The 14,464-nt window shown below is 46.8% G+C and overlaps 1 protein-coding gene across 7 annotated transcripts in view; it reads right to left on the bottom strand.

The window, feature by feature from the left end:
- The window catches only part of SEC14L5 (SEC14 like lipid binding 5), a 765,028-nt gene that overhangs the window by 136,088 nt on the left and 614,476 nt on the right, over positions 1-14,464 (bottom strand). For all 7 annotated transcript variants that reach the window (XM_069646047.1, XM_069646048.1, XM_069646049.1 and 4 more), the window contains one exon: positions 3,891-3,961. In XM_069646047.1, the coding sequence (XP_069502148.1) occupies positions 3,891-3,961 (71 nt within the window). The remainder of the gene's footprint in view (positions 1-3,890; positions 3,962-14,464) is intronic.

Below are 14,464 nucleotides of genomic sequence, written 5' to 3'. Positions count from 1 at the left end.
CAGATTAGCATAGATCTCAGTGCTTCTCAGGTAGAAGGTTCAGGAGTTGACTTGCAAAGCACAAAGATGTTCTCATGAGACATACCAAGTGGTTTATAAAGTATTAGAAACAGGGGTGTGTTTGTGAATGAATGACGTGTGTATGTCGTGGTATTATGTGGTTTGCAGGGGGGCGGCCTGCCTCAGGGGAGGCCCGCCTGGAGACACAGGGTCTGAGGAGGCCATGTGAGCGATGGCCCCTGGGCGTGGGATACCTTTTGAAGTGTACATGCTGTTTGGCACCTTGGCCGTTTGCGCCCGTGACAGCCCCCCATGCCAGCGCTCATCCACGGGTGCGAACCGACCGCCTTTGATAGAGGGGGTGGGATGGATGGGCCTGCGGCGTGCAGATAAGGCACAGGAAGACTGCTGAATGGAGACACACTTATGTGGATTGCAGGGGGGCGGCCTGCCTCAAGGGAGGCCTGCCTGGAGACACGGGGTCTGAGGAGTCCATGTGAGCGATGGCCCCTGGGTGTGGGATACCTTTTGAAGTATACATGCTGTTTGCAACCTTGGCCGTTTGCGCCCGTGACAGCCCCCCATGCCAGCGCTCATCCCCGGGTGCGAACCGGGCCTGGGGCGTGCAGATAAGGCACAGGAAGACGGCTGAATGGAGACACACTTATGTGGATTGCAGGGGGGGCGGCCTGCCTCAGGGGAGGCCTGCCTGGAGACACGGGGTCTGAGGAGGCCATGTGAGCGATGGCCCCTGGGCGTGGGATACCTTTTGAAGTGTACATGCTGTTTGGCACCTTCGCCGTTTGCGCCCGTGACAGCCCCCCATTCCAGCGCTCATCCCCGGGTGCGAACCGACCGCCTTTGATAGAGGGGGTGGGATGGATGGGCCGGTGGGCATGCAAGCAAGTGTGTGGGAGCGAGGGGACATCCGGCCCCTCTCATCCTTTACTTCTCAGTAGAAACTCGGACCAAGTGCCTCCAGTAGTGGATTCGCCCCTTGCCCTTATGTGATGTTAACTTTGGTTGACATTCGCGTAGATGGGACCACTGAGCAGGACACAGGGCAACCATTTTTTTACCCCCTTCCCACTCCATCTTGGTGACCAGGCCTCACTGCGCAGAGCACATGGCCCCCACCCTCGTTCCCACTCTGACTGGAAAACTCCAGAGGTATTTCCAACAGCTAATAAATGTAACACATCACTCTTCCTCTGAGATCACTCTGCTGCATGTGAACCAGCCTGAACTAAGCACATAGCTCGTTCATCTCCACAGACGTGTCCTTGCCCACGCACCCTCACTAGTGGAAACGTACTGACATTCTGACCCTGTGTCCCTGCAAGGTATTCTCTTCATGTGCCAGACCACTGACCACGCCATGATGCCCACCTAGCAGATCCCCAACTAACATTAGACCCCTACTGCAGTATATCGTTGCCCATCAATAACAAATGCCACATACCGGAGATTCTTGTGAGCACAGACACACACTTCAAACAGTGTATTATAGTGGTCAAGACCCTTAACCTAAGGCCTGTATAATCCAATGTTAATTGATAGTATAGATATATGTGTGACTTTTATAGAGACATAACCGACTGAAAGACTTTGAACAAGTGTTATTTAGTGCATGCATTATTGAGAATATATTATGTTAGCTTAGATAGTGACCACCCTGCTTCACAGCGACCTGACCTTCACCCATTCGGAGCACAGATATCTGACGTCCATCCTTGAATGGAGACACACTTGATTCATTTAAAAAATCGGAACAACCGTTGTTAAAATATATGTGGTTTTTATTTTGTATCTTATTTTGATGACACAAAAATACAAGACTTTAAACATTGTAAAGGTCAGGTTGCAGCACAGCGAGAGAAAATCCCCTGTACTGACCGCTGTCACTCGGGAACGTTTCTCTTATGGCACGAACGGCACAGGCGGGTATTACTCTTCGAACGCAGTGTCCAAGCCTCCCGTGAAGCCACCATGTAAAGGAACGATAGGCCACCAGCCTGTACCACCTGTGAAAAGGAATGAAACAAACTGTTTTTAAATGACCAAGATAAGTTTAATAAACGTTTGTTGTCAATGACAATTCTTGTAACTAATGGCATTCTGGTCGGACAAATGCTATCTAGACACTGCACACTATTGAACGACTTTCATGCGTTACAATAATATGTATATGTAATTTTGGATATAGTAGAAGACCATGAAATAGGAGTGGGTTACTCGGATTACGAGGACGAACAGTTGCGCGAAGTTCACGCATAAGCACCATCATTATCCTCAACACGGACCGTGTGAGGCAGGCTGCCTGAAGTCAGGCAGCTCGGTAATGCATTGCGGTCGTGGCTCGCCGTCCGAAATGTAGGCCACGCATCCCGAGTTTTCACAGCAGCAGCAGTTCTCGTCCTCGGTTGGCATTAGCCCGCACCGATTGCATGTGCACCAGGTGGAAACACCGTCCATGCGACTAGGTCCAGGCTCTTCAGCTGTTGAATCGTCCTCCCAACTGCTGTCCGAAGACCCATCGTTTTCGCGTGTTTCCCTTTCCAGTAGTTCCTCCTCGGTATACTCGGGCTCGTACATGTAGGGCATTATTGTAGCCATTGTGTGTTAAACAAACTAAAATAATTTATAGCGGTGGTACTGGTATCTGTTCACACGGGCTACAAGCAACGAAGGTAGCTGACCAGAGCACAGAAACGAGTCACAGAATACTCAAAGTAACACAGAGAGAGGAATGGAATCGAAAATCTACTGCTGTGTGTTGTGAAACGGTCTGTTTATACTTATTGAGGAAAGAGGCGTCCTGCCATTTCCATGGCGACACGTCATTAGCTGAAGCGCAGCGAATGTTGACACGAGACGTGCTTTGGCATTGTGAAATGGGCGGTACGCGTCTGCTGATGACAGGCTCAGGGGCGGGGGATATGATGATTTAGTGCCGCAAAATCAGGTCAGCCAGGGCGATGGGGGAAATGATAGGATTATCACAAAATGGCAGCTCCCTGATGCCTGTTTTCGTGTGCGTTTAATGGACGAAAACTCAGGTAAGGTCCATAGGAAATATTTGTAAAATCGAGCGACTTAGGGTTAAAAACACATGGCCGACCCGTAGGGGCAATAAAAAATGTTGACCAAACCATTCCTTTAATGAACTTTACTATAAAGTAATCTTGGTCCTTGTGTATGTTCCGGCTGCATCAAAGGCACCTGAAACTGAGTTTGGGACTAAGGCCTGGCAGAAGGCGACTCAAAGTCCCTCTCAGGCACGAATGGGGCTGGGGTCTTAGCCTGCCAAAGCAAAGTGATGTCCTAACGCCCCTCGCTTTTCTGTGGCAAATCAGCCATATTGTCTGGGTGGTTGGGCCAACGCAGGACCCTTTTGACTACCCTCTTCTGGTGGCTCTGCATGATATGACTTTCCCTGCTACAAGGCCGCGCGCCAATAGAGGGAAAAGCATACACGCATATATTGACCACCGTTACAAGCCTGGAATCGAAAAAACCCAACATGAAATTGTCAGGCGACTTGCCTCATTTTTAGCATAGTTTGGGAAATCGTGTGGGTTGGTTAATGACATGCAGGGTGACTTTTTACGAATTCCCTTTTTAGTCTCTATGCATATAAGGTATTCAGGCACTGTGAATTGTAATATGAATTTGGTGTAATGCATTTTCTCTTCAATTGCTGTATTTTATGTTATTTTTTGTAAGAAAGAACTGATAAAGTGTTTAAGAAAATCGTTTTTGTAATAGTTGTAAATGGTAGTGTATATAATCAAACATGCACTTAAAATTAAAATAAATTAAAAAGTGCGAACATATCACCCAAGTAGATTCAAAATTCTAGTTTAGATTATTACAGTGCACAGGCTCACCAGATAGGACGGGCAAACCGGTGCGTACTTTCTTCACACCTCTTCTGGCCCTCTTCATTTATAGACAGGACCTACAACAGGAAAAAAGCACATTATAAGATACAAAAATGTATTGCTGACACATCAATTGATATAGCACAGCAGTTGTGTGACACTTGCTGAAGAAACAGCACAATGTGCAGAGCAATGTGGGAGTATCCATGTGGTATTCACTGCAGCAGTGCAGTGGGCCTCATTATAAATTGGCCGGTACACCATAAAAATGCTGGTAATAACGTTTACCAGCACTTTTACCGTCCCAGCCAACTACAACTTTGCTGGTAGGGATGGCGGATTTAGCTCCAGCTGAGAGCTGAAGGTAAATCTGACACCTAATGGCAAATAATTGCCGGCATTAACAGCACAGTAATACCGGCAAAATCCATCGGGATTTACTGTTTAAACCAGCACTTGTAATCTGCCAGGAAATACTGGCAGTCAAGTGCCGGTAACGTTATTAGCGTTTGCCAGAATCCCACCAGAATTACCGGCGGGATTCCGGCAAACTCGTAATGAGGCCCACAGAGTTACTTAGTCACATAATATGGAAAAAAGCAAAGCTAGTCTAACATAAGTGCAGAGGGTCGGAGGTGAGGTATGTCCGATTCAAATGTCAAATTTTTCTGTGCAAGCATAGGGGTTCATTTCGTAAAAATTGGAAATTGCCTGCAGGGGACCACCTACGTTTAGACTTTAGTGCTCTAGACGTCCATGATTGCGTTTCCGAAAGCAGAGAAATTAAACTATAGAGTAAAAGTAGGTAAAATAGCCTTTACTCTTCAGTTTCATTCTGCACTTCAAGAGCTATAAAACAGTGCCTGCAAGTACGCTTTGCAGGCAGCATTTACAACTGATTTCAATGAAATCCATCTGCTCACTAGCGGGTGCTAATCTGTGGAGTATTCCATTGAAATCAATATGTTTCCCCCCTGCATGAAAACCCACAAGGCCCTTTTCATCCATGAGAAGTTCTTTGACTACTTCAATAGAATTCTGACCAGGAGGGCAGATTATTTGAGTGCCTCCTCGCCAAAACCACGCCCAGGAAACACCACCTCATCTGATAAAGGGTCCAGGCAAAGGTGAACGCAGTCTCTGCTTCTGAGCCATTGCTGGTGGATTACTGTAAAAAGTCCATTAGCAGCCTGAAGAGATGCATCAAGACTTGGTGGCACAGCAAAAGAAGGAAGTGCTGCAGACTGTTGGAGGTATTTTGCAGTATTTTTGGTGAGTTTGTTGTGGTATTTCATGGTATTGTGGTGAGCCCTAAATACACTGGACTGCCTGATATTGTTCTTATGCCGGGACCATAAACAGACCTGGTACGTTCTAACTCATAATTTAATCTTCCTGTACAAAGCATTGCGTAATGTAATGTTTACTTGATGATTAGTGTATGAAGCGCGAGCGTGCACGTGCACAGTATAGGAAGAGGGCTTCAGACAGAGTGAGTCCGTGTAGCCCCGGGGGACATCAGGCGCGACGGCCCGTTGGGGGGGGGGAGATCCAGGGCTGAGTATTACTTTGCGTTAGGGCTGGGGGCGCTCTCTTACGGAAGTCACGAGGCGCATCAGGATACTAATTCCGGCACTGCACCAATATCATTCCGTGAGAGGAGCGCAGAAGGAATCATCCAGGGGATCGAGCGGCCATTAATCTTATAACATATTTTATAAACCTACCGGCTCATCAAAGGTCAAACATAAGACTGGAGACTCGAAGCTTCAGTGCGAGGCCACGGCCAGACAACCAGACCCACAAGGAAAGGCGAGAGCTTGTTTTTTTTTTAATTGCGAGACAGCGCCACCTAGTGGCATACATATATTAATAAATCCTTACGAGCAAACAAATTACCTGCATTGAGAGCAGGGACTCGGCATCTGGTAAAATATAATGTGTGTACACTGCACAATAGACGGGCACAGCCCCAAGCCAACCTATAATACATTGACACCCCAGACCCACAGTAAGCTGCATACTGATGGGGACAGGCCCAAGACACCTGTAGTGACCCACCAAAGTGACAAAAATGCACAACTCCAGCGATGAATATGAGGAGCCTCACACCAGAAGGAGGTGGGCAGAACCCAGCAGGGGACAAGCGGTACAACGAGTACTGAGCGCAGGTCTAGGACTATTAACCCAAGGCAGGAGTTTGGTGGAAGACTTGATCTCATTCTCCCAAAGGATGCAAGCCCTGAGAGGAGAAGCCCCGGATAGACATCATAAGTGGCATGGGGGAAGAAACAAAGCATAAAAGGCACGCAACAGCCAGATCCCCCCCGGACACATCACGCAGAAACAAGAGTGGTGAAAAAAGAGTGAGATCGTGGGTGAGGAGAGGCAGAGATTACACGGATGTCTAGTTATGAGGGACTGGAAGAGGAATAGTGGGGCAAAATGTCCTAGAAAACTATAGCTGCCAAAAAAAAGGAAAAGGCAAAGGGAAGAGGAAGAGATGGGCGAGGTATTCGACCCGGATTCTCTTATCCATCCGAGGTCGGCAGAGTGGGAGCCCCCGGCCAAGATTGCCAACTTTATTACGAGGATTAGAAAACCTCTATCAAAGGGGGCCAGGAGCAAACTCTGGGTGGAATGCCCCAGACCACAGGTAAAAGACAGTCCAGCGGTAAAAGACAGTGCAGCGGAAATGCCAGAGATCAATAAGAATAGGTTATCCTTCATGGGAAGATACGGCAGAGACATTAAGAAAGGCATTAATAGATCCTGGCGATTGTGTCAGGATAAAGTATTAGATATCCCAGCACCTCTGGCAAAAATCTGGCAGATGGCCGAAGAGACGGAAAAGCTGGAGCAGAAAGTGGACTCGTACCGGATGGGCACATGGGGCAATATACCTGTTAGGCAATGTCAACAACGCCCTGACAACAGAAAGGCGCAGGTCTAGCTTGGTCAAAAGAGACCCCAAGATGATTGAATTGGCCACTGCAAAGTCAACATCAGACAGCAAAGGCACATTTTTTGGGGATGCCTTCATTAAAGAGATGGCGAAATTCGCCAATATGTACACTGCTAAGCACAGGCATCACTGAAGATAGTGTTTGGCCAGAAGGTTTTTGGAAGTGCTGGCAGAGGAAGGGGCCGCTCGGCCAGCCACTACTCAGCATACAGGTCTAACTACGATAACAGGGGCAACTGAGAGACCAGGTGGAGTGCTTTCCTAACCCCTTCTTTCAGTCAATCGAATGGTGTAGAGGCAGAGGCTGGAAAGGCAGCAGCAAAGGCCCACAAACTAACACTGGTGAGATTAAAAGCATGAATACTAAAATGCTCAGCGAAATCACAGACCCCAGTGATGGGGGGAGGACGGCACTATTCTTAGAAAAGTGGAGAGAGTTATCAGGAGATGTTTGGGTAGAACAGAAGGTACATGGATTCCAATTAAAGTTCTATCAGGATCCAGAAAAATCAGTCTACCTGAGACCTATAAGGTTCAATGAAAAAGACAAAACTACATTAGACAAAGAGATTTTAGACCTAGAGAAGAAAAAAGCCGCCGCATAAGCGGCAGAATGCTCGACAGGGTTCATAGGCAATATGTTCTTAGTAAAAGGAAAAATGAAACAAAGACCAGTGATAAACCTCAGAGGTTTAAACGGATTAATTGTATACAGGCATTTCAAGATGGAGGGAATCCATTTTTTGAGAGACATACTACAATCAGGGGATTGGCTGGTGAGGATAGACCTCAAAGATGCCTACTTAACGATCCCAATTGCAAGGGAACATCGGAAGTTCCTTCAATTGTGGGGGGAGGAGGAGGTCAGAAGTGGGAATTCACATGCCTCCCATTCGGTCTAGCGTCAGCACCATGGGCGTTTACAAAACTAATGAGGACAGTGGTTAGTCACCTGAGAGAGCAAGGCATCAGGCTGATAGTGTACTTAAACGACTTCTCTTTGATGGGGCAGGACAAAGGGAGACTAGAACAACAAGCAAAAGTAACAATACTGCTATTACAGAGCTTAGGGTTTTTGATAAATTAGAAGTCCAAATTGAAACCAACTCAATCTCTAGAGTTCCGGGGCTTCGTGATAGGAGAGCAGTCACACTCAGTTTACCAATAGCAAAAGGGAATCTGATTAAGAAGGAGATCAGGACTATACTAGCGAAGGATGAGTTATCATTGAGAGTTTCGCATTATCCATCCAGGCGATTTTCCCAGGGCCCCTACACTACAGGGCACTGCAGCGCCTAGAAATTGAGTACCTATGGAGATGATTATCATATGAACAGGAAGTACCGATATGCACAGAACTACAGTGGTGGTTCAGTCACATGGAGGCCTGGAACGGGAGAGCGATATTTGACTCATCGCTGGACCTCATCATAGAATCAGATGCCAGCCATTGGAGCTGGGGTGCCAGTTGCGGAGGAATGACAACGGGAGGCAGATGGTCATTGAAGGAGCTAGAGCTCCACATCAACTGTCTAGACCTGATGGCAGTGTCCTTCGTGGTGAGGTGTTGGACCCAAGACAGAGCGGACTGTTGTGTGTTACTAAAAATTTACGTCTCTACAGTATGCTACATAAACAGGTTGGGTGGAAACGAAGTCCAAGATACTAGCAGAACTGGCAAAGGATTTCTGGCACATGTGCCTACAGAACAGAATCAGCGTGACAGCGGAGTATATCCCAGGTCTGCAAAACGAGGTAGCAGACTGAAATTCGAGACATTTGAGGGATGCCAGTGATTGGCAACTAGACAGAACGATATTTCAGACTCTAATGGAAATGAGGGGCCCATGCAAGACAGATCTGTTCGCATCTAGGCTGAATACTCAACTAGCCCTTTTTTTCAGCTGGAGACCAGACCCAGCAGCGGTAGCGACAGACGCATTCCTGGGCCCGAGATCAGAGGGTGGCCAGGTAACCAGTGGAGTTTCAGTTTCAGCCAGGAAGTCAGCAGGGGAGAGGAGGAGAAAAGGCAGACGCAAAGAGAAAGGTTTTGAGGTGATTCCGGAACCGGAGATGATTCTCCTCAAGTTTCAGGGGGGCTGTTCCAGAGGGAGGCCCCAGCAGAAGCAGAGATCTACCACCAACTCGTTGCTTGGAGAAGCAACTGACCCTGAGGGAGTTGGAGGCGAATGAGTGAAGAGCTCGAGAAGGAAGATATTTAGGAAGATAGAGTTGAAGGTATTGAGGACCCAAGCCCCAGAAGGCCTTGTGGACAATACAGAGGGTTTTGTACTTAATCCTCGCAGCCACTAGGAGCCAGTGCAGTTTCAGTTCTGGAGAGATACGATCCCTGGGCTTGAGGCCAAGGACAAGTCTCGCAGTCCTGTTCTGGATGAGTTGCAGAGGGAGGAGAGTAGAAGCAGGCAGATTTAGAAAGAGGCTGTTGCAATAGTCCAGCCTAGAGAGAACCAGAGCTCTCAAGACAGTGAGATTCTGGGGGGAGGAAAGGAAGAATACCTCTGAGGAGGTGCAGCTGGTAGTGTGACTTCTTAGAGACGTCAGAGATGTGAGGAGAGAAAGAGAGTGTGGAGTCGAAGATGACCCCGAGGTTTTTAGCCTCACAGGTGGGAGCAGGAAGAGGGCCAAGAGAGGCTGGCCAGAGAGTGACAAGAAAGGAGGGTGTGGGTGTGCCGATGAGGAGAATCTCGGTCTTACTGGCATTAAGGCAGAGATCATTGGCGGCACACCATTCCTGGATGGCGGACAGACAGTCAGAGATGAGAGAGGGAGAAGTGGTGGCTGAGGGTAGCCTGAAAATGAGCGGAGTGTCATCCGCATAGCACTGGAAGTTGGGGCAAAGCGCGGCAATGCGGTGGGCATGAAGTGCCAGGTATTGGTTGAACAGCCAGGGAGAGAGGTTAGACCCCTGGGGAACACCACAGGTAGAGATAGAGATAGAGGAGAGGAAGGACCCAAGTTGAAACTGGGAGGGTCGATCAGAGAGGAAAGAAGTCAGCCATGCAAGCTTCTCAGAGAAGTAAAGTTTTTTAAACCATTGATGCCCAGATATTCCCAGACTTGGGATGTTAATACGGTATTGAATGTATTCACAGACTGGCCAGATAATGACCGGCTTTCGAGGAAGGCATTATCAGCAAAGCTCACTACACTGCTTTGCCTCATATCTTGTAATAGAGTGTCGGACATTAAGGCACTCGAAGTAGGCCGGAAGTCATTTGGCCCTCCAGGAGTCACTTACTATGTTGATAAAAGGGCTAAGACAGGTATCAAGACCGTCGCTTACGTGGAATTTTCAGGTCAACCCAGATTATGTCTGGTTCTTTGTCTGAAGGCTTACGAGGAAGTGACAGGTGGTCCAAGGCCGACAGGGGTAACCCAATTGTTCATCGCACTATGAAAGCCATTCAAGGCTGTTTCAGTGGCAACTCTAGCTACATGGGTCAAAAGGGACATGCTACAAGCAGGATTTGATATTGGGATTTATGGGGCCCATTGAATTGGAGGAGCTATTAGAAGACATTTTGAAAGTGGCATACTGGTCAAAGGATTCAATGTTCAAAGAATTTTACTTTAGACCGATAGATGAAATGTCTACGTTGGTGGTGAGTAAGCTTTGAAATAGCATAATCGGAGCCTCCGGTCTTGACATAGAATACTGATTTTCCATACTATCATTATAGAAAGTCAAGATTCTATTGAAGACACAGAGGCAAAGGATTATCCCATCCAGTCAATCGCTGTAAGTGTTGGTTGAATTTTGATGTAATTTATACAGAATATAATTGTTGTGAGGAATTGCATTTTGACGATTGCCCAACCTATCGTTGCTAACCTCAGCTTTGTTATTTTTATATTTCACAGGAATGGAGACTAAGGCAGCAGGATCCTGAGACAAGCAAGAGGAGAACAACTTAATGTTACAGTGTCTACTGGTTGGGGCACATGAGTTAACAGTTGAGACAAACAAAGGAAGAGGAAGGACAAAGGAACGTAGAGAAGGTTATTGGACTAGCAGAGAGAGGATTGGCTAAACGTATCACATGTTTCAAGTAGTATATCAACAATGGACTACAAAAAAGGACAATTTCTTGGGAAATGTAGTTCATTATTGGTGTTGAATTTATAATATATTGTTGATGTTATAATGCTGCTCGGGTTTTAGTAAAGGAAGAAGAACATAATACTTCACCTCCATGTCTTTAATAAAATCTTGACTTTCTATAACGATAGTTTGGAAAATACGCAAGAAACCTCCCAAATGTTGCACATAGCCGATAATTTCTGACTGTGCCCGACATTGGAGGCGTCGATCCCGTCTCTCTAGTCATAAACTAACTAACTATGCTGACGACACCCAGATCCTCATCCTTATTTAGGGTGACTACTACAAAGACGTAGGATTTATCAATAAAATGTACCAAATTATACAAACCTGGATGGCCACCCATGGACTATGGGCCTCATTACAAGTCAGCCGGTCCGGAAACAACGGTGGCGTTAAATCCGAGTCCTGCAGGCGGGAGGTGTCACTCCGGCCAGGTCTGACCTGGCGGGATTAACACCACCCGCCTGCAGGCGGACATGGAAACACTGGCTCTGTCATAGACGGAACCAGTGTTTCCATGGTCCCCATCCCCATGGAGTCCCATGGGACTCCATGGGAATGGGGATTTACAGAATTCCGCCTCCAGAATTACCGGATCACTGGGGTTGTAATGCCCCGGTGATTCCAGCAATCACGGAGGCGGAATGGTATTACCGGTCCGGCGACAGCCTGCCGGTTTTTCTGGCATGACTACCGCCAAACTCGTAATGAGGCCCTATGTCTTAATGACGGAAAGACCGAACTCATTATCATAGGGCCCACCAATAGAGTGAGCAAACTCCCTCTCCAATACAACTCCATCGCCATTGACGGCATCCAGATTAAAGTTGCTAAGGAAGTAAAAACTTTAGGTTTTCACGTAGACTCAGCACTCAATCTCAACAAGCAAGTTAATGTCACAGCCTCAGCAACAAGCTACACGTGGAAACTGATCTACGCATGTAAACCTTTTCTGACTACCGATAGCTGCATCACAGTTGCACAAGCCCTAATCTTATCTAAAATAGATTACTGCAACACATTATACCTGGCCACTAGTAATCACAACATCAACAAACTCCAACCCTCCAAAATAATGCTCTAGGAACTGCCTTAGGCATCCCCAAAGGAGACCATATCTCTGACGCTAGGCGATCTACCAACTGACTAGCCATCAAAGACAGAATCAAGCTCAAAACACTCAACCTGACCCACAACTGCCTTAACAATAAGGCCCCATCTACCTCTCGGAGAGATTCACCAAACATACCTCAGAACGACCCATCAAAAAGGCATACTCCAACAGCATCAGAATCCCTAACTTTAAACTAAAAAAACCGGAGGATCCAGCTTTCCGGTTCTACCAGCCCATCTCTGGAACTCACTACCCGACATCTTAAGAGCGTTACCTTCCTTCCCTTCCTTCAAGACGAACGTTAAAATATGGCTATACGCCAGTGACCATTAACGCCACCGTCTTGAACTGTAAATATTGAACACACAGTACACAAACTCCTTGCACTCTTACACTTTTACTTGTCCACCAAGCACCCTGCTACCTGTATTATACTGTATTATACTGTTTCTCTATGCCCTGACGTACTGGACTGTATGCCAATATGTAACTGTATTATATTGTATTATACTGCCTCTTTATGTCCTGATGTACTATTAGCCAACATGTACATGTAACTTAAACCTTTGCAAGCGCCCAGATGCCCGAGGGCCAGGTGCGCTATATAAATAAATGAAACAATACAACAACAATAAAAATCCTGCAAACGGCGTGGTTGCCACTGCGTGATCCATCCTTGCCCATTGCCTAGTTCGGTCTTCCGAGAGCCATTCCCTTATTACCCTGAGTTGGGCTGCCTCTCTTATATAGTTTTAAATAAAGTAATTGCAAACAACTGCTTTGTTAATATTGATTAATTTGGTTTTTCAGTAGTGCAATTTTTCAAAATACAAATATACATTTTAGTTTAGCCCACAACAAAAAGGGCCCTGCAGTTGATATTATAGATCAGGTAGACATGTGCACTAAACAATGTAAAAAGAAACATACTTTTTTGTCCAAAAGTGCACACTTACTGTGAAACATGATCATCACCTGCTATGGAAAGTCTGGCGTAGAGAAGGCCAAGTAGAAAATGCTTGGACAAACACTTTTTTCTATCACTAATCTAATGAAAATTGTGAACAAACTAATAGTTGGAGTACAACTTCTAAAAACAAATCTATATAAGTGGCGGCTAGAGTCTGCAAAATTCAGACCTGCATATTTTGTTTTGTGCTGGAGTGTGCTGCGTCGATAGCAAAATCCATAGGTGGTCCTTAGCCCTCCACCACTAGACTTTGACTGTTCCGGGCACTGTCCCCAACGCCCCCTCTTCAATATCGCCATCTGTTAGAGAGAGTCACTTTTCTTAACAAAATTTGGTGAACTATTCCTAATCATAGTTGTTAGTGTTTTCAGTATTATGTCTTGTCTGCTCTTTTTCCGGTGCACGCTATCACAGATATGCTGAATTATTTTGGCCCATTTTGGTTTCAGTGTTCTTTTCCTTAAATGGCGGGTAACTCATGTACCACCATGGTATTTGTTATCCCTTCCTCTACCCCCGCTAACCGCATATCCAACTGGGTGGTGCGGGTGTGCGTGTATTTGCACTCGCGCATTTGTAATTTAGTTGCTTCCATGTGCAACATCCCCATGTGCACACATGCACATTGATTAATGTATTTCAAATAAATGCACTAAAACATATGGCATTTTTTTTAACCAGAATATTTTCTGAAAACTGTTGCAAGTGCTGTAGTTATTGTGGGATCGGTGGCGATCACGTGGCTGGCCTCACTGGTTCTGGGGGGTGAAGAACCATGCTGGTGTGCCAGGGTCACCCGGACTTACATGATTGCAGGGTAGGGCGGTGGGAGGTTTTGGGGACACAGCCTGGGTGTCGGAGCACCGTGGATGCCGGTGTAACGTCGAATTCTGCTCTTCGTCGAAAAATGCTTAGGCTGCTACTGCTCATGCGTGAATTTCAATGGAAAAGCAAAATCCGACGGTACTGTAACGTCGGATTTTGCTTACCCGTCAGAAAATGCTTTCTGGTCTACGGGGCAGGGGCGGGGGGCGCGTAGATATCATCACAACTCACCCGTCGAAAAATGCTTTCCTGTCAGTAGTTACTGCGCATGCGCACAAACACAACGCATGCGCAGTAAGCAGCATAAGCATTTTTCGACGATGAGCAGAATTCGACGTTACACCGGTCACACACTGGATGGTAGGTGTCTGGGCTGGACCTGCAGGGCCGTGATCACACGGCATGGGGCTTGCAGGCCAGGACTGCAGGACCATGATCACATGGTGTAGGCCTGCAGGCCCAGAATGAGAGACGGACACAGATATTCCATGGTTGGAGTTTGCAGCCGTTCTGGTGCACATGTCTGCAGTGGCTCCTTTTATTACATTGAGCCATGACACAGTCACAGGCGGCAATACAC

Source organism: Ambystoma mexicanum, chromosome 2p, assembly GCF_040938575.1.
Source record: "Ambystoma mexicanum isolate Mex_15411 chromosome 2p, UKY_AmexF1_1, whole genome shotgun sequence".
Lineage (NCBI taxonomy): Eukaryota > Metazoa > Chordata > Amphibia > Caudata > Ambystomatidae > Ambystoma > Ambystoma mexicanum.
Note: the sequence above shows the minus strand (reverse complement) of the source record. Positions and strands in the feature narration are given on the sequence as shown.